Source organism: Neopsephotus bourkii, unplaced genomic scaffold (assembly GCF_033783945.1).
Source record: "Neopsephotus bourkii isolate Nb327-2 ecotype Australia unplaced genomic scaffold, CSIRO-AGI_Nbou_v1 NB_1526, whole genome shotgun sequence".
In the NCBI taxonomy this organism is placed as follows: Eukaryota; Metazoa; Chordata; class Aves; order Psittaciformes; family Psittacidae; genus Neopsephotus; species Neopsephotus bourkii.
In genome coordinates this window covers 6,219,976-6,246,419 of record NW_026902002.1, presented here as the reverse complement: position 1 = coordinate 6,246,419, position 26,444 = coordinate 6,219,976, and the positions used below count along the sequence as shown (strand labels likewise).

Here is a 26,444-nt window from a genome sequence, read left to right as displayed (position 1 = left end):
TTTCATGAACCACAAGGACAACTATCCCCAATATGCACCACGCTCTGTCAACTGTGGATAAAATCATCCATAGAGTCAAACATTCCTGAGGGAAGAAGGATGGGATAGACTGGCACATGAGCTGTGTAAGCTGCTTCTTGCCTGCAAATCGGGCTAAATAAACTGGAACATGAGAGCAAGGCCCCCACAGCCAGATGCAAATAGGTTTCCAAACAGGGTTTCATGCTGTCACAGACCAGAGGTGGGGACTGTGGTGCATCTGGACCTTTATTCTGCCCTACATACAGCCTGGTTAGAGAGAAGTTTCTTGTCCTTATGGCAACCTAATATCCACCTCTTGCCCTGGAAGGGCTGCAAGCACTTCGAACCTGGTGCTCATCTCCACATCCCCAGCAGATACATTTATGAATAGGGCGTAGTGGAAGACACAGAGGTTACTCCAGCAGACTGGCCTCCATGTGCACTCTGTGAAGCTGAATTCAAGCCCTTTTCTGCAGCTGGACTGAAGTCAAAAATGCAGTTTTGTTCATGAGAATAAAAATCACAAAAAGAGAGGAAAAAGCCTCCCCAGCAGGAAAGTGCATCCAGGCACCCTCCACCCAAGTACTGGCCCACAGGAGGTGGGAGCAACTGGGAATGCTTTTGTTGGCATCCACTTTCCAGCAAATGAAAAGGAGCTGATGCTCAGCGCTGGAAACGCAGATGGAGGGAAATGGGTATCATTTCATATTTGCCCTGTTTGCCCTTAACCAGGGGGGGAAGAAGATAAAGCAAATTTTGTCCCCTCTTTCTCTGCAGCAGTGACCAGTATGTCAGCACAGGCTGAGTTGCTTCCCAGGCACAAGGAGCAGCAAAGACTGGCTTTTCTTTTGGGGCACTCAGTGCTTTGCTGTATTGCCCAGGCTCATTCCCCAGACACGGATTATTTCCTTAACAAGGAATTTGCCAGCTTTTCCCCATCTCCTCCTTCCAAGTGTGCTCATGCTGGGGGATCCAGCCAGCCCATGGGGCTCTTCAGGGGGAGGTAGAGTGTAAGGGGCCAGGCAGGACAAGGAAGAGAGAGGGGACAAAGGGACATAATCTCAGAACAACCTACTTTTTTAATGCCCTTTTTTTTAATGCTCCTGATCAAGGGGTAAAAGTAGCCCTAAGAAAAAGGCTTAGCCACGAATCAGGTTTCCTGGGGTCCCCTCCAAAGGCTCAGTTATACATAGCTATAAAGGGTGCTCGTATCCATTTACTATTCACACGTGGCGGCCAGTCAACCCTGGACAAGCTGCTGTTTAGCTGCCCAAGAGATTTTTCCTGGCATTTTTTCCCCCCATGCCTCAGCTGCTGACACCTGCTGATTTTACATTAATAAAGCCAAGAAGTCAGAGTTCAGACACACATTAAGTCATTTGAGTCAGTGGGTCTCATAAATACTTTCAGAAGCATGCTGTACCCTAACCCACATCTCACCTGGAAGGAATCCCTCCTGGAGCTGTGGGACCAGCCTCAATTTGTGGAGGAAAACCAGTGAAGTGCACTAGAAACCTTCCTGACCTCAGGAGAAAGTATTTTCTGCTTTGTCTGTAAGACTGGCCAGCATCCAGCCCCTCCATCCTTTTATTCTGTAGCAGGGCCCAGCCAGGCCAAGAGCTGGTTCAAAACACATGAAAATAGACCTGGACATACAAGCAGCTCTTGTGGGAAAGAAGGGGCTCTGAACTAGATAGATTCTCCATCTCTGGTCTGTTTGCAGCCACATGTGGACGTGGCTCTCACACCTTCACTTGCTAGCCCATGGCTGCAGGTGCACCTGGGTGTTACTAAACCTGTCCATGTCACATGTGATATTTGTACAACGTCAGCCCAGGCCCAAGCATGTCCTCTGCAGCTGCACACGGCAAACATGCATGATGAGCTGAGGGCTGATGCCAGGAGTGCAGCCAGCCCTGGGACTCCAGCTCTTTCCATTTACCTGTTTGAGATTGTACAAGCCATGCTTGTCACAGTTGGGGATGTGGAGAGAGTAGAGATGCTCCAGGGGACCTCGCTCATCCGGCAGCCGCATAGTGGAGATGCGTTCAAGGACCTGATCCAGCTCCTGCTGACAACGGGTCTGAAAAGAGCCCAGACAGAACAAAACAAAAATCAAGGCAATGGGACTATTCAATGTCAACACTTTGGACAACAGAAACACCAGTAGGGATGAACACCTATGTGCACCTGCTCATGACACAGGTTTGCAACTGGGTCATGCTGCAGACTTCACCTGCAGCCACCCAAAATCAGTGCTGCATGTCCACACATGCCAGTATGTGGAAATCCACACAGGAAGACATGCTCATCTCTCCCACCTGCCTCATGTGGCCAAGAGCCAGCACGACAGCAGGTCACAGGCACTGGAGGCGGAGAAGCCTCAGAGATGCTCCCGTGGGTCCCACCAGTGAGAAGAGATGTGAAGTAGGACTAATCCAGACAGACCAGGAGTGTTTCCATGAGCATCCTGCATCTGGGATGCAGTTTTGGCTCAGAAGTACAACTCAAAGCATGTAAGTGGAGGGGAAGCCCTGGGAGCAAGAGCACTCAGCAAAGCCAGCCTCTGGAGGCATCCCTCTTGCTCCACAGCAGCCCTAAGCCACGGCTCCCAGCCAAGGCAATCTGGTTGAATAATGCCTGATGCGAGCTGGAGTGAGTCCACACCTCTCTGCTTTTGCAGTTGTTGGGGTTGGTTTGTTGGGTTTGGGTTTTGGGTGGTTTTTTTGTTCCAAAGGAGCAGCAGTGTGGGAGCTCTCTGAGTTGACAGTGCCTGCAGCTTGTTTTGAACCTCTGCTTTACCTGTTCTTTGGAGGGATGAGGGCTCTTTTAAAGCCCCTTTCTGTAGAAACATCCTGTATGTTTACCCAGACACCTAATACGGACCTTTTGGGACGGCTTTCCATCCCCATCCCTTCTAGCTGCCTTGACCAAGCTGCCCACTAGAGGGAAACCACGGCCAAGGACTGGAGGGAAACGAGACAGGGAAGAAGGTGTGACAGGGAGGACTCTGGGCACTCTCCCTATGTGACAGCCCCACAGACCATCCTCAGGGGCTCTGGGCCCCCTCAACCTAGACTGTGGCTGCCCTACAGCAGGCAGACCACCACCACCTGTTCCCAAATCCCTTTGGGCTATCCCTAGCACTTGCTTGGGGGAAAGGGTACGAGAAAGCCAGTCCATGGGCAAAGGGCATGCTCATACCCCTGAGGAGGTACGTATCAAGCCAGCAGGACCCCCTTTTCCCTGGCTCTGCTGTTAGGAGGTGAAGAAACAATGAAAATAAAGACTCCTTGCCAGCACATCAAAGTTCATCAGATGCTGTGTTTGGCCTCAGCTTTAGGGCAAAACAAACATTTGCTTTTTCTTTTTTTCTCTCTCCCTCTCCCCCCCTTTTTCTTCTTTCCCTCCCTCTTTATTTTTTTTTTCCAAGACATCGTGTTCCAGATGCCACTGAGCCTTTGCCTTCAGCATTACCCAGTGAGTCCACAGCAGCCTCTATTAGCTCCCCACATCCCTTGCCCTCTCACCCTGCCCGTCGACAGCCGCGACTTCTTGGAGTCCTCATGGTTGTGATGAGGCTTGCCGACTTTGCCCATCTGTCGCTGCTGCTCGTTCACCTTCTCCCTCATAACTGCCAGCTCCTTCATGCCCGTCTTCATGGGCTTCCTCCCACCAGCTCCACTCAGGATCCCTGTAGTGCCATCCACATGGTTCTCAGCAAGGATGCTCTCAGACCGGTCATCACCATTATCTGCAGTAGACAAGGCAGACCATGAAAGGGTCAAGCTCAGCCAGGCATTCTCTCACGTGTTCCTCCGGTCCTGGATCGCTTTCAAGTGTGGCTGGTTACCAAGCCATAAAATTTTTGCATGCAAAAACTTTAAACTGCATTAGCCCTTTCATCTGGAAGGTGAGAATAGATCCTTTCATTCTGGAGTTATTACCACACTAAAAGACAGTTTAGAGAACAGGGGAAATCGCTGCTGGAGAAGTTCTTTCTAGTTTTTCTTTGACCTTGTAAATTACTTCCCAGAGAATGTAATTTTCCCATCACAAGTCCAGTTGGGCTGAGGATGCCAAGTGTACTTCGGCTCCAAAACTTAAAACCACAGTGATTAGTAACAATACCTTGAGTCCATCTATCATCCCCCAGAGTATCTCCAGGAATACTTACTCAATATTAATGTGCTAAAATAAATTCTTAGTCCTCCTTTCAAAAATACCTTTCCTCTGTTTTATGGCCACCTCAATTTCCCTCGGAGCTCCTGCAATTTCAGTGATCATCCTTGCTGTATCGTCTTTCACATCGTTTGTCATACAGCACATTACTCATTTAGCTTCTACCTACTTCTGCATTTGGCCACTTCTGCTGACTGTAGAACTGCTCCACATGGCCCGGGCCCAACTCTGCCAACACTGCAAGACCCCCAGCTAATTCAGCCATTTCAAAGTCAGTTAACAAAAACCTGAGGATAAAACACTGGACTTTTTTTAACCTTCCCTACTCTCTGCTTTGTGCTTTTCCCAGTTCACTGGCTGCTGTTTCTGAGAGCGATCCCTGCCAAAGTAGGCCACAGCCGTCATGATGCTGCAGACATCGATCTCTCTGGCCTTTGCAGTGGCATTGAGGACAGATCTCAATTCCTCTGGCTTGCTCTAGGGAGCCCAGAAGGTGACAGCTAACCCCTCCTTAGTCCCCAGTCTTACGTGGCTGAGCAAACACATCTAACACTGTAGCTAGATCTAACATTAAGCTGGATCTTATTTAAGCAGGGGCTTGCACCAAGACCTCTAGCAGTCCTTTCCAGGCCAAATTAGGAATCAACCCCTGCACATCACCTTTCACCACAATAACCCAGGCTTAGTACATCTCTGCATATATCTCTGCATATAGGAACTCTTCAGCAGCTCCACAGGGCCCACATCAGTGACAGACCAGGCCATTCTGGTCCTACAGTGGTGACAAACATGAAGTGTCTTTTAGTATATACCAACAAGGAACTCTTAACGCTTAGCCTCTCAACATCAGCATTCTCTTCAGCACCTCCAGTTTCAGCTTTCCAGCACTCCAGAACTCAGGCACTTAATAGAGAAATAAAAAGATCACATCAAACTGTGCACAACGGAGGGCAAGCAATACTTTTGCTCATATCACAATGCCTAATTTACATCTCTCTCCTGGTTCTTGGAAGCCCAAGCACACAGAACATTTACAGGTTTTTAATATTTCCTTTTTTCAGAAGTTGTGTTGTGAAGTTTTGTCAGGGCATAGCTCATGACAGAGAGTCAAAAACTGTTAATAACAAGTGTTTGATTTCTGCTACATCTTTCCAAGCTCTTTTCAGGTGTTACAACCCCAGGCTTACACAGGAGAAACTGCAAGAAGAGTTTTGTCTGAACTCACTGAGCAAATGTGCAGCTGCCTGCAAACCGATGGCTAGTGAATGGCTGCATCAAACAGCCATCCCAGCCCAGCATGCCATCCACAAGAGACCAGCAGCAGCTGCTAAAGGACACGTGTCAGAAGGACCAGTGTGCTGTGGACCAGCAGTAAAAGCACTTTCATGGCTGGAGACTCCATCTGACCCACAGGACTTAAAAGCTACCAACAAACCCAACCCTCAATGGATTTGTCCAATACCCTTTTGAACTTCCTCACCATCTTGGCCTCAGATCTCCTAATACCTGGATAGTCCCACTTCCCAGAAATACTAAATGTGTTTGGTCTGCAGGTTTTCAGCTGCTTAGGTAGCAACTGAAAAAGCAAACACGGGGCAAAACCTATCCATGAATTTCCTCAATACTGGTTCCAGATGAGAACTGGGACCAGGTCTGATAGCCAAGATGGGCGAGCTCAAAGTCTGGGCTTCTGCCTGGGAATTGCTGTCTGGCCGTCATCCTAGGAGCTGGACAAGGAACATTTTGAGCAGGAATCTTCTGTTTATACACCAGTCTCCCTGTTAATTAGAAACACATAGTGAGAAGAATGAAGGCCATGACGCCGCCCTTCAGACAGGATCAAATGAAAAAGCACCATGCAAGAGACAGGCAAGGCTGGCCAGGCTCCGATTCTCAGTGAACTGCTTAGACGGGTTTTAGCCTGATATCCTTTGTGCTTCTCTCCTCAGTGTCCCACCACGCTGTCAACAACAGCAGAACAAGTGCAGCAGCAACGCAGCATCTCAGACACTTTGCAGTCCCCTTCTTCATTCAGAAAACCAATCATACAACCAGACAGAAAAGCAGCAAACTGAAAGCGGTGCCTTCTCCCATCGATTCTTGCTCCTTCCTGCCTCCAACTAAAATATCTAGACATCTGCCCAAATAAGCACTGAGCTAGTAAATGAAAGCAAGCTGGTAAGCCTCTTGTCAGCTGATTCATTCACAAAACCTGCTTCTGATAATATTTTCACTCATTTTTCTCACTTTCCAATGCTAACAAATACCAGCCCAAAGAAAACCACCGATGGAAGCAGAGTGTGCAAGCCCATATGCATGAACACACCCAGGGATCAGAGAGATTGGTGTTGGCTCCCCAGGCACCATCATAGGAGCAAGCCTGGAGCAGAGGCTGGGAACATCCAGCTGCTATGGGCTGAAAGCTCTCTTCTCCAATGCCAAGCCAACTGTGATGCACCATACCTTCACCCTGCTGCCAGTCTGGACTGATCCACCTGGGGCTACTGCCAGAGCCCCATCACAGCTCTTCCCTCTCCCAAATCCAGCATTGCTCTTAGGAGCTTTCCTGACCTGGGGCTTACAGGGATGACTCAATCACTGGGAAAGGGAGATGGGACAGGAGGGGCTGGCTTCATGTGCAAAGCACTGGCATCTCCTCCACAGACAAGTTGCGCTCACAGGAGGAGGCTGAGCATCAGGTATGATGAACCACATTTCAAAGAGCCAGTGGGCTGGGTAGTGATGACAAGAGCAGAGACATCAAGGCTCAAGGTCAGGAGAACACAGAGCATGCCACAAGCCAAACAACACCTTTTTCAGCCAGGTAATTCTTGTTAACACTGCCCAAAAGCAGAGCTGTGCATACTTGCTTATGACTATCCATGAACCAACTAAGCCACCCACCAAACCCTACTGGCATGGGATGGGCAGGTATGCAGTTGCCTCAGATATACAACACTAATCTGTTTGTCGTCCTGGCAAACGCCCTTTCGCTGACCAATTTCAATTCACACTAAATATATTTGCGAATAGACTGCCGTCAAACTCCAAAACAATAATGTTTTATTGTTCTTCCATTTTCCTATGGCATGTGGAAAACATCTCCTGTGCTATTTTGGATCAAAAGGTAGATTTGTGAAGGGCGGGACAAGTGTGGCAGGAATCAAAGCAGATAGCTGAAGTTCTCCTGAATGCTGATGTGAAGCCCATGAAACACCTCTCTTCATGCCAAGAAAATGATTTTTCTATGGCCTTCTTCAAGGAAAACTCCCATTGGTTTTAATGGGGTGAGGACTTGGCTGAGGTGAAAGTGTATTCAAATGGCCATCAACTGATGTCTGTAGGGAGCTGCACAGTCTCGCCAACATTTTCAACAGCGGCTACCAATTTCCAGTGCAGAAATTTGGGGAATTTGCTTTGAGACCTCTAGGAACCTCTGCTGAGACAGCAAGAAACAGAGGGGCTTAAAAACAACCTGCCACTTCTAGAGCTGCATGAAGAAAAAAGCACCACACAATAAAAGGCAGCTGCCTGAAGTTAAAAATACATATTTACCCCTTTGAAGAGCCCCAAAGTGTATCTGGGATGTAGGATGGGATTGAGCCAGTAGCACTCACTTAGCACAAGAGGGCCAGCCTATATCACAGGGAGCACACACTATGCCAAGGACCTCAGCCACCCTCTCCTGCACTGCTCTCTCTCTGCACTTGCTTTCCTTCAACAACAGCTTGCCCAGAGGGTTTCACATGCATTTGATTATCTACCAGGGTGTTAGGGTAGCATTTCAGTGCTGACTACAGTCCCAGACCCACAGGAAGTTTCACTTAAGTGGCCTTGAACACACTGCCTGAAGCCCTGCTAGCCCCAGATCCTGGCAGTGCCTTGGGCTGGATGAAGGCGTATATCTCTTTCCCACAGCCATCACACTCTCCATTGGCCAGCACTTTCCCTATGAAGACATCAAAATGCTTTGCAGTTCATTAATTACAGTGGAGAGGTGTTCATCCTGGGTTGCACATGGTAAAAAACAAAGGCATGGAAAAATTCCCAAAGCCACGCAGGGAACTGATGAGTGAACCCAGAAGCCTGTGATCCTGCCCTGACACTGCACCATGCACAGGAGTAAACACACTTGGAGCTGCAAATACAGGCAGCACTGAAAGAGTGATTCTTCACCCTGAGCAGTATTGTTTGTCTCATCTAGTTTTGTTTGGTTTTTTATTCCCTCCAACACTTCTAGCTTCTTGTAGCCATAAGTTCTACCATTTCAGGATAATTTAAGAGCCCATTCTGGGTTTTGCTTTCCACTTTTCATTTTAAGGAGCAGAACTACCCGTCTTGGGCTGCCAGGAACCCAGCACTTGTTCTTCACACCCTGAGAGCAGAGACAAGGCCTTTAAACCTGACCTTTAACATGCACAACCTCTCTTCTTGCCAGAGAAGTACTTGCAGGAAGGTCAGGAAGGAGCAGACAAACCCTAACTACAGCCCTGGTGACCTCTGCCTCATCAGATTGCAAAGCATTTCTAGGAGAGCCCTGAGCAAAGGTTCCTATGCAATAGCTTTAGTGTGGGTGGTGTTGACCTGGAGCTCGGATACCTCAGAAAACGTTTGCCAGCACGGTTACACTGGCATTGCAATTTCCTCACAGCAGGAGCTACCAAGAACAAAGCTTCCCCCACCCCAGGCCTTCTAGCCCATCCTATCCCAAAAAGGACCAGGGGTTGCTAATCACCTCTGCCAAACTGCAAAGTGCTGAGCTACAGAGCTCAGCATCCATCAACAATCAGCTGGCGGCAGAGGAGGAATGTGGGTGCATGGTACATGGTCTGGCCCCAGGTATAATCAAGCTGGCCTAGATGGAGCTCTCCAGAGACAAATGAAACCAAAGCAGTCTCTCAAGTTTCACTCTTGACACAAAAAAAACCCTGTGAAATGCCATAGAGGGAGCACAAGCAATGGGCCATGTAGGAGAGGGGAAATGGACAGAGAAGGGATGCAGAACGGATGTAGAGCAGAGAAGCAGCACCCCTGCCCAGAACAACATCTCTGACAGCTGCCAACTGGGTACTCAGGGAAGGAGCTGAAGAAAGGACATAATTACAGAGCAGTCTCTCCTCAGCTCTCATCCTGGCAATCAGCAGTTCAGGAGCCAAAGGCTGCATCTAGACTGGGTTTGATAGCCACTAACAGGCTTTACTGGGGAGGAGTCACGCATGATCCCTTTCTGAACTCAACTACGAGGACCCCCTCATACCTCCTCCAGGTCTCCCTCCCCAGCCAGCAGCCTGTTCTGCTTAGCCACATCCATTTCTGGACAGGAAACATGGATTTTTAAGCACTAGATTTGCTTGCAGAGGACACACAGCCAGCATACCCAGGCAGCCCAGAGGTGCCCATGCCACCCACCTTTGGGGAGGGCTGGTTTCCCAGCTCCCTCAGTCATGGGCTTCCATGAGACAGATGGAGATCAGCTTGGAGCATCTCCATCTGCCAAGAAGCTCTGAGGCCAGATTCCCAGGATCCTCTGGCTGCCTGCACTCCCCAGGGTTACTGAGCCAACTTGCTCAGTAACAGCGAGGCAACTGCACACCACAGCCAGAAAATTCCTGAATCAGTCTCCAAGAGCATGTTTTACCTCTGTGATAAGCTGTCCACAAAGCACTCTGAGAGCCCCTGGGGCTGAGAGCACTGGGGCTCTGCAAACACCTTTTATTTTTGCCATGAGATCTTTTCAGCCCATCTCTACCAGCAGGGAGGGCAGGACTGGGGAGGGAACGGCATGTTCTGGCCAGGGGTTGCTTAGCAAGTTCCTCTCCCTGCCCAGAGCATCTGGCACCAAGGGGCGATCCAAGGGGCACCCAGTGCCTTCCTTTGGCTCAGGCATCCTGCAGGAAATGCTTTATGCTCCTTCAAAGCACCAGGGACACTGACTCAGGGCAGCACGGCTTTCAGCAGCCTGCTGTACTCTTCTCTGCCCATTGCGGGTGGCTGGAGAGAGCAACTTTCCCTGCTCCATTCACCTAAGTCCAGAGCCAGAGAAAAACCTCTTACCCACTGCACAGTGCCCTATAGTGCACCTGTGCCAAATAGCACACAAACTCCTCTGGCACCCTAGAACAAGCACAGAAGTGACACTGAAATGGAGCTGAAGTCAACTGAGGGAAGGACTGTGGTGTCCCTTTTCCTGGGCTATTCCTCAGTCGAGTCCTTTTGTGTTTGTTTGTTGTTTTTTTAAACATGTTTGTAGACTGGTTTCCCAAGGATACAGGACTTGTGCAATAACACAGCCTGCGTCTATGTGTTTCTGCATGTGCATGTGTTTGCATGACTGCCTGTCTCCCTATTAGCCCTCCTCCCCTTCCACCTCCCACCGTATCTACAAACACGTCAGCAAATGCCAACTACATCTCAAACAGGAACACAATTCTCAAAAATAGCAAGTTTCCACCATTCCATGGAAATGTGCAGGCACGCTGAAGAGAGACAAAATAGCAAGGTTTGTTTTGTTAGCTTGCTTTCCAAACGATTTGACTGATGGGACGTGTAGCACATCTCCAGCCCACTCTGTGTGGACCCAGCGGAGCACAATCCACTGCTGGGAAAGGTCTGCTCCAGCCCTCCTTCTGCCAACTCGGAGCCCACAAGTGTTGTTAGCAACATCCTGTTCCCTTCCGTGCCAGCTGTTCACTGCATGCCAAGAGTGATAAGGGAAAATGCTGTTCAGGTCCCTCAAAAAAGCAGGAGAACGCTTCAAGTCCCCTCAGTTACCAAACTTACACTTGCAATCCTGCTTTTCTTTCACCCATTAAATTTCTTTCCCCAGGCATGGGGCTGCTGAGCATCCCAAGGCAAAGACTCTGCAGAGACTCTCTGGAGCCACATTAAAGCCGAGGAGCAAGAGGGTCATCTTGTGTTTGATGACAGTGGCTTTGCACACATGCTTAACTTCAGCATGCATGAAGACAGGTTGCTCAGGGGAAAGACCTCAACATCTGTGGAAGGTTTTGCTGAGTGAGGCTCTCTGAGCTCCCTGCCACCATGAAAGCATTCCCCCTTGTTAGTGACCCATATCTCAGCCCTTTCAACACACTTCTCTAATTAGCCCTTTGCAAAGCTGCAATCTTCCCAGCAAAGCCAAATGAATTAACTTGAAATCACTTCCAAGCTTAAATTAATTGCACTTCAGCTTCCCAATTTGACCTTGTCCCTATCTGTAAACCCCCCAGGGTAGCTACTGCTCTGTCATTAGGGGCTTCTGCCTGGATGGAACAAGCCATTAACATTACCAGGTCAAGTTTCTGCTCTTCTTCCCAGCAACTCCCATGCAGGAATGTGGTCTTCAGTACCCCAGATACACCAAAAAGCCTGCACTGACTTCAAGTATAACCTCAGCTCCTAAGTCCTTGGTTCCTACAAATTTCCAGCATGAAACCAGATCACAGAACCACCTTGTTAATTTCCTACAGGTTCTACTGCTGTGTTTGAATTACCTTCATGTCACCAGTTTGTTTTAGGAAACACAGGCTCATCTCTGACCCTGAGGCCAAACCCATCTGGGGCTTCTGCATCCTACAGTCCCTATGATGCAAGCACAGAAGAGCTTTCTTTACTGCTGCCTCCATGAGGGTGCCCGCCTGTTAATCATTATCTCAATGATCTCTGTTTGGCATTGGGATGCTGCACCACTCTTTGCTGCAGAAGAGCTAGAGGCTGGCAGAGTTACAGGAGCTATGAATCTTAATAAGGCTGACTGCCAGGTATGGTGCTCTGCAGCCCACCAGAAAGGTCTGATGAAGGACTGATGGTCTGATGGACACACACTCACAAACAAGAAACTCTTCTCTGAATTCACACTAAACATTTCCTCTTCCCTTGCACATTTTTGAAAGAAGTATAATAATATACAGAACCTGTTCAGACTCTTATCCTATTTTAAGATTCCCACCTTTCTATGTGCAGGCAGTGACAAGCAAATACCAAGTTAGCTGGAGACAGACTGTCAAAAAACAATTTGAACCGGCACCAAGGAGAGATGTGCTACTGCAGAAAGCACACACATCTGTTCATTAGGGTCTTCAAACCCACACAGTGTGTCTCTTAGATAGGGTGCTTTAGCCAAATACACCTTGCTCCAAGAAGATGTGGCTGAGGGAAATTTTGTGGTCTCTATCACACATGAAGCTAAGGGACATAGTCTAGGGGTTGTTTCTGACAATGCCCTCTGCTTGATATGGCCCCCTCAAGGATGGCTTAGCTCACCAGAATGATGTCCTCTGGCTCTGGAAGCTCAACTGTGCCTTTTGGTACCAGTTTATAACCCTCATTAAAATCAGTGGCTGGTGGAGAAACAGCTCTGGACAGGACATGACAAGACGAGCCTACAGCAGAGTACTGATGCTGAGTATTACCTTCTGGGAAGGCTGCGTGCAGAGTGGCCAGAAGCTTGACCTTCTGCCCATCACAAAGGTGGAAAAGCTTCAAGATCAAGAAGAAAAAAAGAAATGTATTACAAGTAAAGAAAAAAATACTTAAAACCCCCAAAAGGTCAGAGCAGTGCCACACCTTGCCTGCGAGAGCTCTCCCTCGCCTATCTCTGGTATTGCTCCACTCCCTTCTCAGCCACATTGGCCTCTCCAGTTATTATGACTATTGCATGCAAATGGAATGAAATTCAGCCATTTGTATTACTAGTTTCTGAATAACATCTCACTTTTCCACAGTCGATTTTCCAGACAGTGGCTCAGCCCAGGGCTACCCTCGCCACCCATCCAAATCTCACTGTACATTCCCTCAAAGTCTGCCTTTCTCAAAACTCATTACAGTAATTCCTTTCTACCTTCTCCTCAGAAACCCTGCCAGGGCTAAACAGCAGTTACCACCAATGTCACGTCAAGATCTGCTGGACCCACTGTCCCCGTGCAGCCCCTTAGCCAAGCACCAGCCCTTAAAGCTAACAAGCTGCTTTTTCCCCAGGAACCTGCATTCTCCAGGGATAAAGCCCGAGTGCCTCCAAAAAACAACAGAGCACTGACCTGTAGCTGGAAAGAGCTGTATCTACTGTAATTTAGTTGTGAGTCTCTTCTGCCCACCATATCTCCCAGCTGCCTCCAGCACTCACAGACATTATCCTTCCCTCCTCATGGGGGCTATTACCAAGTTGCCATATACTTCATTTAAGCCCCAAGTTTCTCTTCACAGATTATGGGGTTTTTCCCTCATTTTATGTTGAAGCTAAACAACATTGCAATTGCTTCAGGTTATGTCAAAACACTTTGTTCGTCTGTTCTTGGAGCAGTATTTCACTCAGTTTTGCACTCAGTGGCAGATTTCTTTAACCCTTGTTTTATCCTTCTCACAGGTAGGGACAGAGCTGAATTTGAACCCTCATGTTACAGTACCCCATGAGGAGGGACTGAACCTGGTCTCACATGTGTATTTATTATGCATGTTCACTATTTATTTTGCAATGTGCATTTACTGAAATAAGGCAGCTGCCACTCTCTAGGCATGAAGACTTTAGTGATACAACATTGCTACTGAAATAAACAGGAGTTTTGCCAAAATTAAGACTCGTGGATTTGTCCCACTGCTGAATGACACGCGTACACGTGCAGTAATGCCACGAAGGGCTCAGACTCATGGACAGGATACCAGAAGGCAGCAATTTACTGCAGATGAGCTGACCTGTAGTAACCGTCTGTGGCATACAATGGCCATGCATGTGCAAGTAATGCAAGTTACCTTTATGATCTTTCAGTGATTTCCAACCTCTAGAGCCTACAGCATGGTCAGATCAATGTCACTTGGCCTTCACAAGTGGAAGTTTCCTCCCACACAGGTGGGAGGGAAGCAGTGCAAGGCAGCCTGTGGCTTTGCTCTGCTGTCATTGCTTTGGTCTCTTGTCTCAATAGAAACAGGGGCTGGATCGCACTTTGTCTGCAAACGCCTTTGTATTCTGGGCCACCCATGAAGTTGCCCAAGCTCAGGAGTATGCAGACTTCACTGAGCAAAAGGCAGGAAGAGAGAGTCGAAAACTGTGGTGGAGGAAGGAAGAAAAGGGAACATCAGTCGGCTGCATTCCCAAGGAGGAGGGGAAGCACTGCAAAGCTTCAAAACCAGACCACCACAAAACAGAGTGGTGGAGACAGATGTGATAAGCCAGCTGAACCACTGGAAAGGAAGCTCAGACGTGCAACAGTCAGCTTTCCACTCAAACAGATCCAGAAAGCATTAAAAATACGTACAGGTCTACAGAGCACTCCTTGCCGGGGGGGGAGAACCGAGCTACCACCTAAAGGCGTCGAAGATACCAGCCTTATAGCAAAGAGCCCTTTCATTGGGGAGCTGCTGGTATATGGTGGTGGGGTGGTCCCCAAGTTAGAGCAAACCACCCCTGCCTGTGGTAACAAGCCAAACAGTTAAAACATTGAGCTTCTGAAAAAAAACATGAGGAAATTCTCTGGCTTCAAGAAGCATCAGTGTTCTCATGGAGTTCACCCCGAAACACTGGACAGCTTCAGCTGGCTTATGGCATACTGATGTTTTAAGTCTTTCTCAGCACACGGTCTAAGCCTGGCCCAGGTGAGCCTCCCCAGCCAAAACCCAACCAGCTGCTCTGCCCCAAGTATCATTCACACTGTACATTGCAGGTGGTGTACAGCATGTGAATAACACGTTTTAGCTGGCCTTCATCCATCTTTCTACAGCCGAGAGCATCTCAAAGCTTTCTGATGCATTTCTGAACCCCCAAATTTGCAAAACAAACTGTGGCAGTCATTTAAGGGCATGTAACTCCCCAGGCATAGGGTCTGGGGAAGTTAACAAGGGGGCCACCACAACCTCCCTCCGGGAGCACTGAGGTGGGAGGCTGTCATTAGATAATTTCCCTGGAGGGCTATAATTAACCCACCCTCACTGCTCTCAGACAGACGACCTCAACTGAAAAGCACTGTAAACTGCAGCCATCCCAGGGGCAAGGGGCAGGAGCCAAAGAGGCAGTGGGAAACATCAGCGCTGAGCACCCACATACCCGCCAAGGGCTTTCATCAGACCCCAGAACAAAAGCACTGCTGTGCCATTTCCCAGCCAGGAAGCAATGGGCACATGTACCCGCCTCCATCGAACTCGGTCCATAAAACCCCACTTCATTAGAGCCACTGTTGCCACATCTGTTACTGCTTTAAAGCACGTACATCTGGCTTACTCGAGCACTTGAATTTATTGATGCTTTATCTCCATTTTCTGAACAGGCCCTGGGGGGATGGGCTTTGTGCATTCTGGATTTGCGGAGTTTTTTTTCTCCTTCTTCCGTTTTTAATCTTTTCCACTGAAATCCCACCCGAAGCAGGAACAAAACCCTCTCTGACAGTTGCTCACATGCTGGGAGCTGCTTTTAGGAAAGTCTCTCCTCTAGACAATGAACCCCATCCTACATACTCTGGTTTATGTGTTCCATAGCTGCAAAGCCTCAACACACCAGTCCTCCCCTCCCACTCTCCCTCTGTCCCCCCTTGAAAACAAAATAAGAAATAAATCCGGATTATTGGCGAAGGTGTTGCAGTACATGCCAGGGAGAAGAGAAAGAAAAGAAAAAGGATCTTGCTGCCCCTGCAGTCTCTGAAACTGTGCCTCTGCCAAGTTACAACAAACAGGAAAAGCAGAATCAAAACACAGCCCCCACGTCCCCCTTCATCCACCCAGCACAGGCTGCACTACTGCCAGCAACTGCTCACAATCACACTGCAAGCCTCCCCTGGCACATCCTTCCAGGTGGACTTAGCAACAGAAGAACCCAGCTCAGGAAGCCTGCATTCAATGCAGGGGGTGCTTGAAATCCCTTCCAGGGAGGGCAGAGGTCCTCCATGCCCCCAGAGGAGATGTTACCTGAAAGCCCCTCAGCCAGATCCTACACTGGAAAATGCTTGTGTTTCCCTATTAAAGGGGAAGCCAGGCATGCAGTAGCTGGGAACAGAGAGGAATACTGTCTGCAAAGTTGGCTGTTTTCCCACTAAGCCACCCCAAGCGCTTCCCAGCCACTGGGAGAACAGGACTGGTCCCTCCTGCAGGAAGGAGATGCTGGGCTGCAGTATCCTCCCAGGGACCCGTGTCCTGCATCTTTCCACAGTTTTCAGCCATGATCTGGCATGGGCAGGTACCAGCAGCATCTCCATAGCTTGGCTTTAAAATACTGCCCTAAATAGCATTTCTCTTAATGCAGTCTGAGGCTGGGATCTCTCAGTGGGCAGCCTAGCTTTCAGTGAGCACCAAATGCACAGCAGATGCATTGTGCTTTTTGATGCTAACACAGAATATAACCCACATGTGCAGCTCAGGAGCTTTATACCTGCTAAAAGCAGGACAACCTGCTGAAACCAGGACTACTACAGCTTCAAATGGCTAGATGAGAAGTGATGCCTCGTCACACCACCACGTATCATGGCTGTGACGCTGCAATCCCCACAATTTGTTTAAGACAGTCAGGAGCAAGCTCCTCAGTTACACCACTTGCTTTTCATGCCTGTCAGGACTGGTGGGGGTGAAGAACGCACATCTTCCCAGATGGGCTGCCCTGACCATCAGCTACCTGTTCTCCTGCCCCCCATCCACAAGGGAGTCCTGTTCAGCCAGTGTCACACCTTGTAAGCTCTGGCTTTTAACAATTCAGATGGAAGCAGGCATCGATGTCCTGCCTGTCCCCCATCCTACGAGAGTAAGATATTCAAAGCGCTGTCAACTTTCTTAATACTGTGTTCCAGTTCAATTTCATGCTGCAGTGCTGAGTCCAACCATCTTTTATCCCCACTCCCTGGTATCTTTTCTCAGATACACAAAAAGAAACAGAAACACAAAAGCCACCCATGAAGCAAGCAAAAAGCAAGGCTTACAAGCAGCAGCCGAATGAGCTCCCCTGGTCCTTCCTGTCCTGGTCCAACAAGACTTCAAGCCCAGGAGATGAAACATCTGAATAGTGAAGTAAAAGAGGGTCAAATTGTAATTAAGTTCTGTACTTCCTATCCCAAACTCTTAAGTGGGTGTTGCTGGGGGTTTGAGGGTTACTCAGGCACTCTTGCTTCACTGGAGAGGAAAACAGTGCCATCCTTAATAAGAGAAGTTCTTCTGGATTCCTTGGGAGGAAGGCAGTAAGCAAATTATAATTTCTAAACCTCTTCCTGTCCCTTCCCTTCCTCCAGCAAGGCTCATATGCACAAAGCAGAGACATCTTTCCAATCAAAAAACTCCCCCTTTTGGCTTTCTAATCGAACTTAGCCTGGGCTCTACCCACAGAAAGATCAACTCATTGTACCCTCAAAAGGACACTCCATCTTCCAAAGTTGGGGAAGGCAGAGAATTTAGATACTGCAGTACCTGAAACGCAAAGCCTGCAACCAGAGCCCTTCGCTGCGTGTCCTCTGCTCAAGGCCCACATGCCCCATGAACTGAGGATGGCTTACAAGCAACCCATGTTAATCCCCCTTCAGCTGAGAGCCATGTAAGGTGGACAGCAGAGGGCATCTGCAGTGATGCTCACCAGTGAGAGTGGGAGTGGGCTGTGGCAGCTCCTCATGCAGAAACCAGTCACGAGCCCGAAACATAAGCTGACCATGACACAGAGGCTCATCCACACAGAGGCAGAGGGAGGCACAGGGCAAACCCAACCAGCTGCACACAGTTTGTTTGAGGCCCCACCACATGACTCTTCCTCATGTCTCCCTGCCAAGGCACCAGCATGCTCCTCCAGCACCAGGCTGAGATCTCTCTGATCCACAAGCAGCTGCGGCTGTGGTCTGCAGCAGATGTTGGGAGGAGTATAAGGACTGATCTTTTCCTCTGCTGCTGGAAACCAACGGTGTAAGGACTTTTCAAGCCAGAGGCTATACATGGATCTTCATATTTCATAGCTAGCCATCCCTCTATGAATTCCTATACTGCCTTTTAGAAGCCATTTTTAACAAGGACATTTATAACTTCCTACAGCAATGACTTTCATGGTTTAATCCTGTGCCCTGCTCCCCCACATGTGCTGCTTGATCTCTGCATGGGACGCTGACCGAAACTGAAAAAAACAGCAACCTTCTTGTTCTTCCCCCTATTCGCAGTTTCATAGCTCTCCATCTCAGCCCACAGAAGCAAGTCAGCAGAAAGACTGAAACATCAAAGTGCAGGTCTTCATGCTCTGTTGAGACAGGTTTTGAAGAACCCCTAATCAGGGGGTGATGTTTGGAAAGCAGCGTGCACCTGCTGTGTGCCACACATGCCTCCAAAATCAACCACAGCGCTTGTGAGCAACTGGGAGCCAGGACACCTCTTCTTTAAAGAGAAAGAAAAATGCCCAGCCTTTTCACAAATACAGACGGCCTTGGCATAAGCTGAGGGCACAGGAACAAAGCCAAAGCACATGGAAAACAGCAGCAGCAGCAGTTCTTACTGCTGCCTGTCTAATTGGAGAGCCGGGACACCACCCCACAACAAGGGATCCACTGCAAGCTCCTGACAAGTTGCACAGGGTGCTCCAACGTGGGGAAAGACCCTTCCAGTGCTGCCCCGATGGCCCCAGCCCACCAGCACTCACTCTTGTCACATGCTGCTCTTCCTCAAAAGCCTGTGAAGCATGTTGGCTGAGTCCCAATGAAAGCACCTTCTAATGGGATTTTTCATATTTCAAGGATATCAGTGTCTGGCACAGGCTGAAGTAATTACAAGGACATCCAACAGATGATCTGGCATTGATTAACTGGCTATTTACCCGATAAGTCCAATTCTAAAACTCTACACCAAAACTTGCTTTTTCCTAATTGTTTTCTCCCTTGCCTCATCCTTGCCTTTCATAAAGCCCAGCTGTGGTCCCCCTCACACTACTCCTCCCTCAGCCCTACCACACTTTGCCTAGCTAAATAAATCATGATGGTGCCAGCCAGGCTAAAGCTGGAAGGCTCACTGAGGGTTAAAGGGAAAAGCGTGTTGCTCTTGGCAAACAGATAAACCCAGTTTTCACTGAACAGGCCTCAAGATGGACAGCCACAGCCACATGTGCTTGCAATCATCATGTTTGCATTTGACTCTTCCTATTAAATACGAGGGTAAGGAAAATTTTGGGCTGCTCTCGTTTCTGCCAGCTTCACTTGGCTGGTCCCTATACAGCCACAGACCTGTTCATGATAAGTTCTTCCAGACCAGAGACATCCCTCGAGCTGCAACAGCTGAGTTGTAGACTCATTTCACTACAACTCCCTCCTACATCACATAGAAAGCATTCCCGGAGGAGCAGAAAACAGGTAGCCCTGGAGGGAAGGGTTTGTAGGCAGCTGCAAAGTTACTGGTGGCATTTAACACCTCACAGGAATGGTAATGCAAATTCTGCAGGGAAAGAGCATTCAAATACAGAATCAGTTACAGAAGCCAAGACAGCAGGTCCAGCTTCACTGGAGGCAGGCTGGGGCCTCCACCCAGGGGAAGACCAACCCATACAGCAGGGTGGGCAAGCCCTGCAAAATTTCTTAGAGGTCTCATCATGCAACAGCCCAACACACAGAGAACCAACGATCAGTTGGGCTTTAAGAGCAACTGCTGTTTCCACACACAGACCAGACTGCATATCACACTGTAAGGGCCACCTCTTCTATACACCCCAAGCAACTTATGAGAGTACTTCCACAATCTCTGCATGAAGTATCACCAGGGCGTACCTCCTCCCCTCTCTCTGGAAGAGAAGTAGGAAGGTTTCCTACTCCCAGGGAGCTCCACAGGAGTAAAATGCACCCAGTACCTCCAGTATTTGGGCTCCCCCATCAAAGCTATATTATCTTTGCTCCCAGTGCCCCCAGAGCAGCATGTGAGATGCATGGAAAGACTAGGAATTGGTGGGGCAGGCCTCTGTCTCTTTTGAGGTCTGCAGAATACTATGCAAATTGATGGGGCAACAGAAATATGTATTATTAAGAAAGTGTAAGGGGAGAATGGAAACTGCTAATCAATAATGAAAAGCAGAAGTGAATAAAACCTTTAGAGAAAATTCCCCAGAAGCTTCTTACTCATTCCTAAAATACAGCTGTAATGGAGAGTCACAGAAGAAGGAAGGATAAATTGGTCAGATACTAGAAAAGAAAAAGTGCAACTGGGAAAAATCTGACCACCTACAGTTAAGTATATGAAGGCCAAAAGGAATTTTAAATACCCAACTATTACTGAGATGAAGACTACTTACTGGATGAGGCAAACACATATAATCAAAATAATTAACTACTGGAACAGTTTACAAATGGGTTGATAGCATCACCTGTTATGAGGAATTTTAAAGGCAAAACTGAATGGGGTTTGTAACACTATAGTCAAAACAGCAATTCACACAGCAAAATTCTGTGGTCTGAACTTGATCAAGAGTCAGACTTGAGGATGGAACACCATATTTCTGGCCTTAAAGCTGGGAAAAATGAACCTGGGAGCACCGGAGATGGATGCACCTAGAAGGCCTGACGTTGCATGGGCTGAGCCCTCAACCCAGTACTTCCAAAGAACAAGGCAGTGCTCAGATCAGATCTGCTACTGCAGAGCCAGGGAGCATGGGACGTAAGTCTCCAGATGATGATTTCTTACAAAAGCAGCCTTGTCAGTTGCCATGACTGATGAGGTTAGCATAAATCCTTAAATCAGACAGGAAATGAGGCAGCGTTGATACAACAGAACAGCTCCGGAGATGGACAAAGGAACAATCTCTTAATAGAGCATCAGGTGGTGGAAAATGTGAAAAGTCATCAGAGAAGTCATCCAGACAAATTAACTGGAAAATGGGAGAAGGCTGATGAATATTTGGCCCTGAAACAGCCATCAGCCTCCCTGGGATGTTCCCAGACTGAAACTGTAGAATGAGCCGTAAATAGCCTAAAGTGCATCTTGCTCCTTTGCCCCAAAGGCAGCACGGATGTGCTGGGGGAGCTCAGAGGTGGAGAGAAGCAAATGCCTAAAATCCAGCTCTCACTGAGTCACAGGAATAAGTCACTCTATAGCAATCTACAAAGAACCACTGCAAGCTGGGGAAGAGCCTTCTGGAGAACTTAAAAGGCATGTGATGCATCTCAATTTCTCTCCTGCCAGCTTTTGTTTCATTTGCAATTAAAGTATCAGAGATGCCAGCTATCCTTTTCCCTGTTTCTGCTGGGGCTGTTGGCCTCAATGTACCTGATACCTCCTCTGGAGCAACCAGTTATCTACCAAGAGCTTCCTAAGTTTACCACATTATCTAGTAGTTGTTTTAGTTACATAGCTCTAAAACAAAGGCTTTGTTTTAAAGTCTTCCCCCATTTCCCCATTGCAAATATTAACTTTCTGAACACTTGCCATTTCTCCATTCCCTAAATCCCCTTTTATTGAAAGTTTAAGGTCACAAAGTACAGATTTCCTCATTTCTGTCCCCTCCCCTCCTCCTCCTCCTCTTTCCCTCCCACCTCCTTCCCCCAACCTGGTGTAATTTGGCTTGACTGCAGGGCAAAATCCAGAGCCTAAAGAAAACAAACAAATAGGACACTTCTGTTACCCTGAAATGCTGAGCAATAAAATCTCAGTAAATAAATAAATAGCTGGAAACTTGCTTTAGGTCAGAGTATGTCATGCTGCTTGGTTTGCTACAATTAAAAATGAAAACTATTAAAAAAAATAACAAACCAACAAACAAACAAAACCAAAAGCCAAACCAAAACAACGGACAGGAAGACTGGGGTCCTACATCTAGAAAACAGTATGAACAAAGACAGCAAGAAACCTCTACATTCTTCATTCCCTTTGAAAATTCAGTACAGTAACTCACTGTGAAACAAGAGCACTGCTTTAGCCTAGATCTAACTGCACTTTGAGCTAGACCCCAAATTCTCAGCACAGTTTTATTTTTAATTTGGTGAAAAAATACTGATCTCTAACAACCATTATCCCATGACAAAACTTCCCTTTGCCAAGCCAAAGGAACGTGAGTATGAGATGTGGCCTCCCCCCCCCCTAGGCAAGGGGGCTTTGGGGTAAGATGCAGCGGACTGGAACAAACCAGAGCCTGATGATGACAGAAGCAACCTAACCTAGTGTTCCAATCCCTCTGGCTGGGGGTTAGAACTAGATGAACTTTAAGGTCCCTTCCAACCCAGATCATGCTATGATTCTGTGAAGGTTAGCTCTACATTTCCCTGTCCACTGACAAAACCTGCTGGAACCATAAGCAGAACTATAAAGATTTTTAAATTCTTGTTTAAGTAAAAAAAAAAAGAAAGAAAAAAAGCCTCCCTAGCATTAGTGCAAGGGCCTCCTGCGCCACTGGACATGGGATTTGCCATCAGCCACATCATACCACTTTCCACAGCAGCAAAAAAGCAACTGCCCTGCCCTCCAGGTTCCACCTGGAGAAAATATCCTAGAAGAACAGTGCTCCAGCCAGCAGAAGATGCTGTGTTTTCTAGACAGGATATTATTAGGACCAAGTTATGGTACGCTGTCCTCATGCCAGCACCCTTCTCTAGCTTACGGCACTTTTCCCCTCCCTGTCTTTGTTTCCATTCTCTACCTCACAGGAGCAGCCAAGTCCTCCCCTGCCAAGCCCTCCCCATGGCACATGCTCCCACCGCCCTGGAGCTCGTCCCTGCACCTGCACCTGCCCACAGCCATTTGTTCAAGTTCAGGACTGCAGCCCAGGGCTTGCCAGCTGTTTTCAGAGGGGTTAATGATTCCCTTCCCATGGGAAGCTTCTCCCTGGATATAGGGTGACTGTGGGTACAAAGCAGGACAAGTTACAGACTACCCTCATCCTGGGATCAATTAAAACATACAGGTCTTAACTGTCCACTGATAGATTTTGCTAGCAAAAGTCCCATTTATGTCTTTCCAGCCTGGTCTTTCACTGCCTGTCCCAGCACTCTGTGCTGTTCAGTTTTATCCCATTCCTGACCCTGTCACTTCTCCACATCACTTATCCTAAAGAATTTTCCTAAGCTTTCTCTCTCCATGACAATAAACATAGTACAATCACAAGTATTCAACACCTTCACACCTACAGTTTCTACCACAGCCATCACCGCCAACCCATAGCCAGACACACCTCACTTATTCCTGGGGGGGGGGGGACGACGACAACACGGACAGGGCTCTGCACACAAATCCCACCGTCCCCACACACAAGCCTCTGCCACCCCCTCACCACCGAGGGAATGATCAGGCAAACTGACTCGCCACTATTTTAAGGAGTATCTTCTCACATGCATTTGTATCTGCTGCTCCATGGGAGATGACACAGACAACTCATTTTTCAGAAAAGTGCAGTGCATCAGACAACATCAGCTCAGCTAAGAGCTACAGCAGTCAACGCACCATGATCCACCTTTGCCTTATCTGCTCGGCATTCACCTTTATTACTTTAATAAGGACTTCAGTCTTTTATTACTCTGTCCTCCAGATCTACCAGTGTCATCCACAGCTGAGACTGGATTAATGGGTCTGTACTTGTCTGAATCACTCCCCCACCTTTGGCAACCTGAAATACTAGGTCCCTGTCTCCTATTTGCCACCAGGACCTAAAAATCTTGGAGTGTTGTTGGATTGTTTTGGTTTTTCTTTTCGGTCAGCTGGTTTTGTCCTGGTCCCTTCAGGAACTGGGGCCAGTGTTCCTGGCCTCTGTTCTCTGACTAATTTCAATCAATTTAATTATTTGACTTTTGGTTTTTCCCCCTCAGTTTTCAATTTTTCCATGTCTTCATCCCCTCCAACTGTACTGAACACTGAAGCAAAGTTTGGTTAATACTGGAACCATACCTAGATCATCTTTAATCTCCAGTTGGTCTTCACTGCGCAGCAGTTTCAAGTCTCTTTTTATTTATATAGCCGAGAAACCTGTTGCTATTTGTTTTAATTTCCTTCGCCAGGCCTAACGCAGCTTGACTTTTGGCAATTCTCATTTTATCCCTGCCCCTCCTGACCTCTAAGACACTGCTTTTTTTGCCAATTAGTCTTTTTTTCCATTACTTGCAGGCTCTATTTAATCCCAACTATCCTTTTTAAGGTGGCTGTTCATGAGCTTCAGCAGGGAGCCCTTTCCTGTCGCGTTTTCCTCTTTTGCTTGGGATCCCTGGTCCAGATAATTTCTGCACCTCTGAATTACACAGAGGCTCTGCAGCCTCTGCATTCAGGTTTTCACATTTCTCTGCCCAGATGACTTCACTCACCAGGTTTCTTCATTTCTCAAAGTTTGCCGTTTCAAAGACGGGTATCCTAGTTCCAGACGTACTTTTGTTTAGGCTTCCATTTAATTTAAAAGGAATCCATTTTATGAGCGCTAAGTCCAAGATTCCTCTGTACAACAAGGCCCTCCTGTAACATCAACACTAGTTACCAAAACAAAACCTAAAATAGCACCTCCATTTGCTGGTGCTGTTACTATTTAATGAAAAAATCTGGGCTATCACATCCAGGAATATCTATGTTTTACCTTATTAATACAATGTAGTTGCCAGTGTGTATTCCTAGATACCAAGATACATTCCTAAGCTCCCACAGCAATATTATTTTGGTAACATTATCTTTCTAACATTACAGACAGATCTATCCACAGAGCTCCTGTCACTCCTCATTTCACAGTCTGCAGCTCTACCTGTCTACCTACCTATTTATCTGTCTATCCATACCTATTTCCCAAGGTATGGTGATGAACTGCAGCCTTCTAAGTTATTTTGCAAATACCTTCAAGTGGCCTTATCACCAGGGTATCTCTCAAAACAACCAGCCCATCATAGGAACAACTATACCAACTCAGACCACAGGTCCACATAGCCTCTTCTCCTACAGCAGACAAATAGTGGATGGAGACTGAGGGGATTTCAACCCCCATTAATTTCCCCAGTCTCCCCTTGCGCAGTTGGAAATGTTGAGCATTCACTGCATCCTCTGCAATGCAAACCCGCAACTCAGCTACTGATGCCATGGAAGGGCACATTCCTTTATTTGGGCAGCCTCTGACCTCTCAGCTGTGGTCCTTGAAAGAGACCTTCAAAAGGCAAGCTTGGAAACAAGCATTCGCAACTCTGCTAGATACTAGAAATCCTGGTCTCAACAGGGAGACTGGCTTTATTGTCTGCTCTAGTTCTGTCCTGCCTCCCCCCAGCTAATCCCATGTTCAGCAGATGTTTGGTGGTTGGTTTTTTTCTCTCCCACAGAAAGTAATTTCCTTCGTTTCACTTTTTTTTGTTTGTTTTTGCTAACAGCCCTTTCATATACAGGTATGAATTACCTTTCTCTCCAACAATCTACGTGATTAACCTTCCTCATTAAGCTTGGAGTATTTGCTCTCAAACTGAATGTAGCTTTGAAGATTGCCATCTCTGTTCCAGACTTCAACATATGTATCTTAAAGTTTGGCTAGCAGTCTAGTAAGAAAAGTTACCCTTCCCCACAAAGCCTACCTTCCTAACGTCGTTAGACTACCACAGCTAGGGCAACAACACTTGTCTACATAGTCTACATGCTAGTGCTTGTGGGGTCACCAACCCTGGGGACCTTGACTTCTGATCACAGCCACCCAGACCCTCCTCCTTTCTGAGGATACTACTAAAGAAAACAAAACACACCACCACTAAAACCCTTCACTGAAGATCATTCAAGCTTTTGCTGCTTGTGTCCTCATCTCTGACCTGCTTGAGATGGAGTCAGGACTGTTTTCTCAGTGTAAGGAACTGTGAATGGACTTGTCATGGAAGTCACAGGCTCTGGCATGTTTCTTCATCAAAACCAATGTTATCCAAAAAAAAGGAGAAATGCAAATGAGAAAGGATGAATTAAACTAAGACAAAAATAGATTCTGGTAGACTAAGAAAGTCCTAGTGCCAATTCCGTTACTGACTGTGAGGCCAAAGAGCTTTGCTTTCAGTACTCTTTGTTCCTGCTCCCACTCCAATTTCTGTACACTGTGTTTCACAGTAAAGTCCTTAAAACCAGCTAATGTGGTCCTGGCCATAATCTGCTTAAGGCAGTTTACACTGGTGCAATATAGCCGACCTCAGGGAAGTAAATCCCGACACCAGGAAGGTCCCATAAACAGTCTCAGAGCCAAGTTCATGAACTGGGATTCAAGAAAATTGAATTCAAGCTGTCTTACCCTGCTTCCCCCTCAAGAGACCTTGAGGAAGTAATTTTATCACTCCATCCAGCAGTAAAAATCTGTAAAAAAAGAGGTCATAAAAATCCCATCCTTGACAGAATGGCTGTTAGCTTTAAGCCAG

The 26,444-nt window shown here is 47.5% G+C and overlaps 1 protein-coding gene across 1 annotated transcript in view; it reads right to left on the bottom strand.

Moving 5' to 3' along the window:
- The window catches only part of IGFBP2 (insulin like growth factor binding protein 2), a 62,911-nt gene that overhangs the window by 1,718 nt on the left and 34,749 nt on the right, over positions 1-26,444 (bottom strand). The window contains exons 2-3 of the mRNA XM_061370175.1: positions 3,552-3,775; positions 1,964-2,104 (exon numbers count right to left, since the gene is read on the bottom strand). Coding sequence (XP_061226159.1) covers positions 1,964-2,104; positions 3,552-3,775 — 365 coding nt within the window. The remainder of the gene's footprint in view (positions 1-1,963; positions 2,105-3,551; positions 3,776-26,444) is intronic.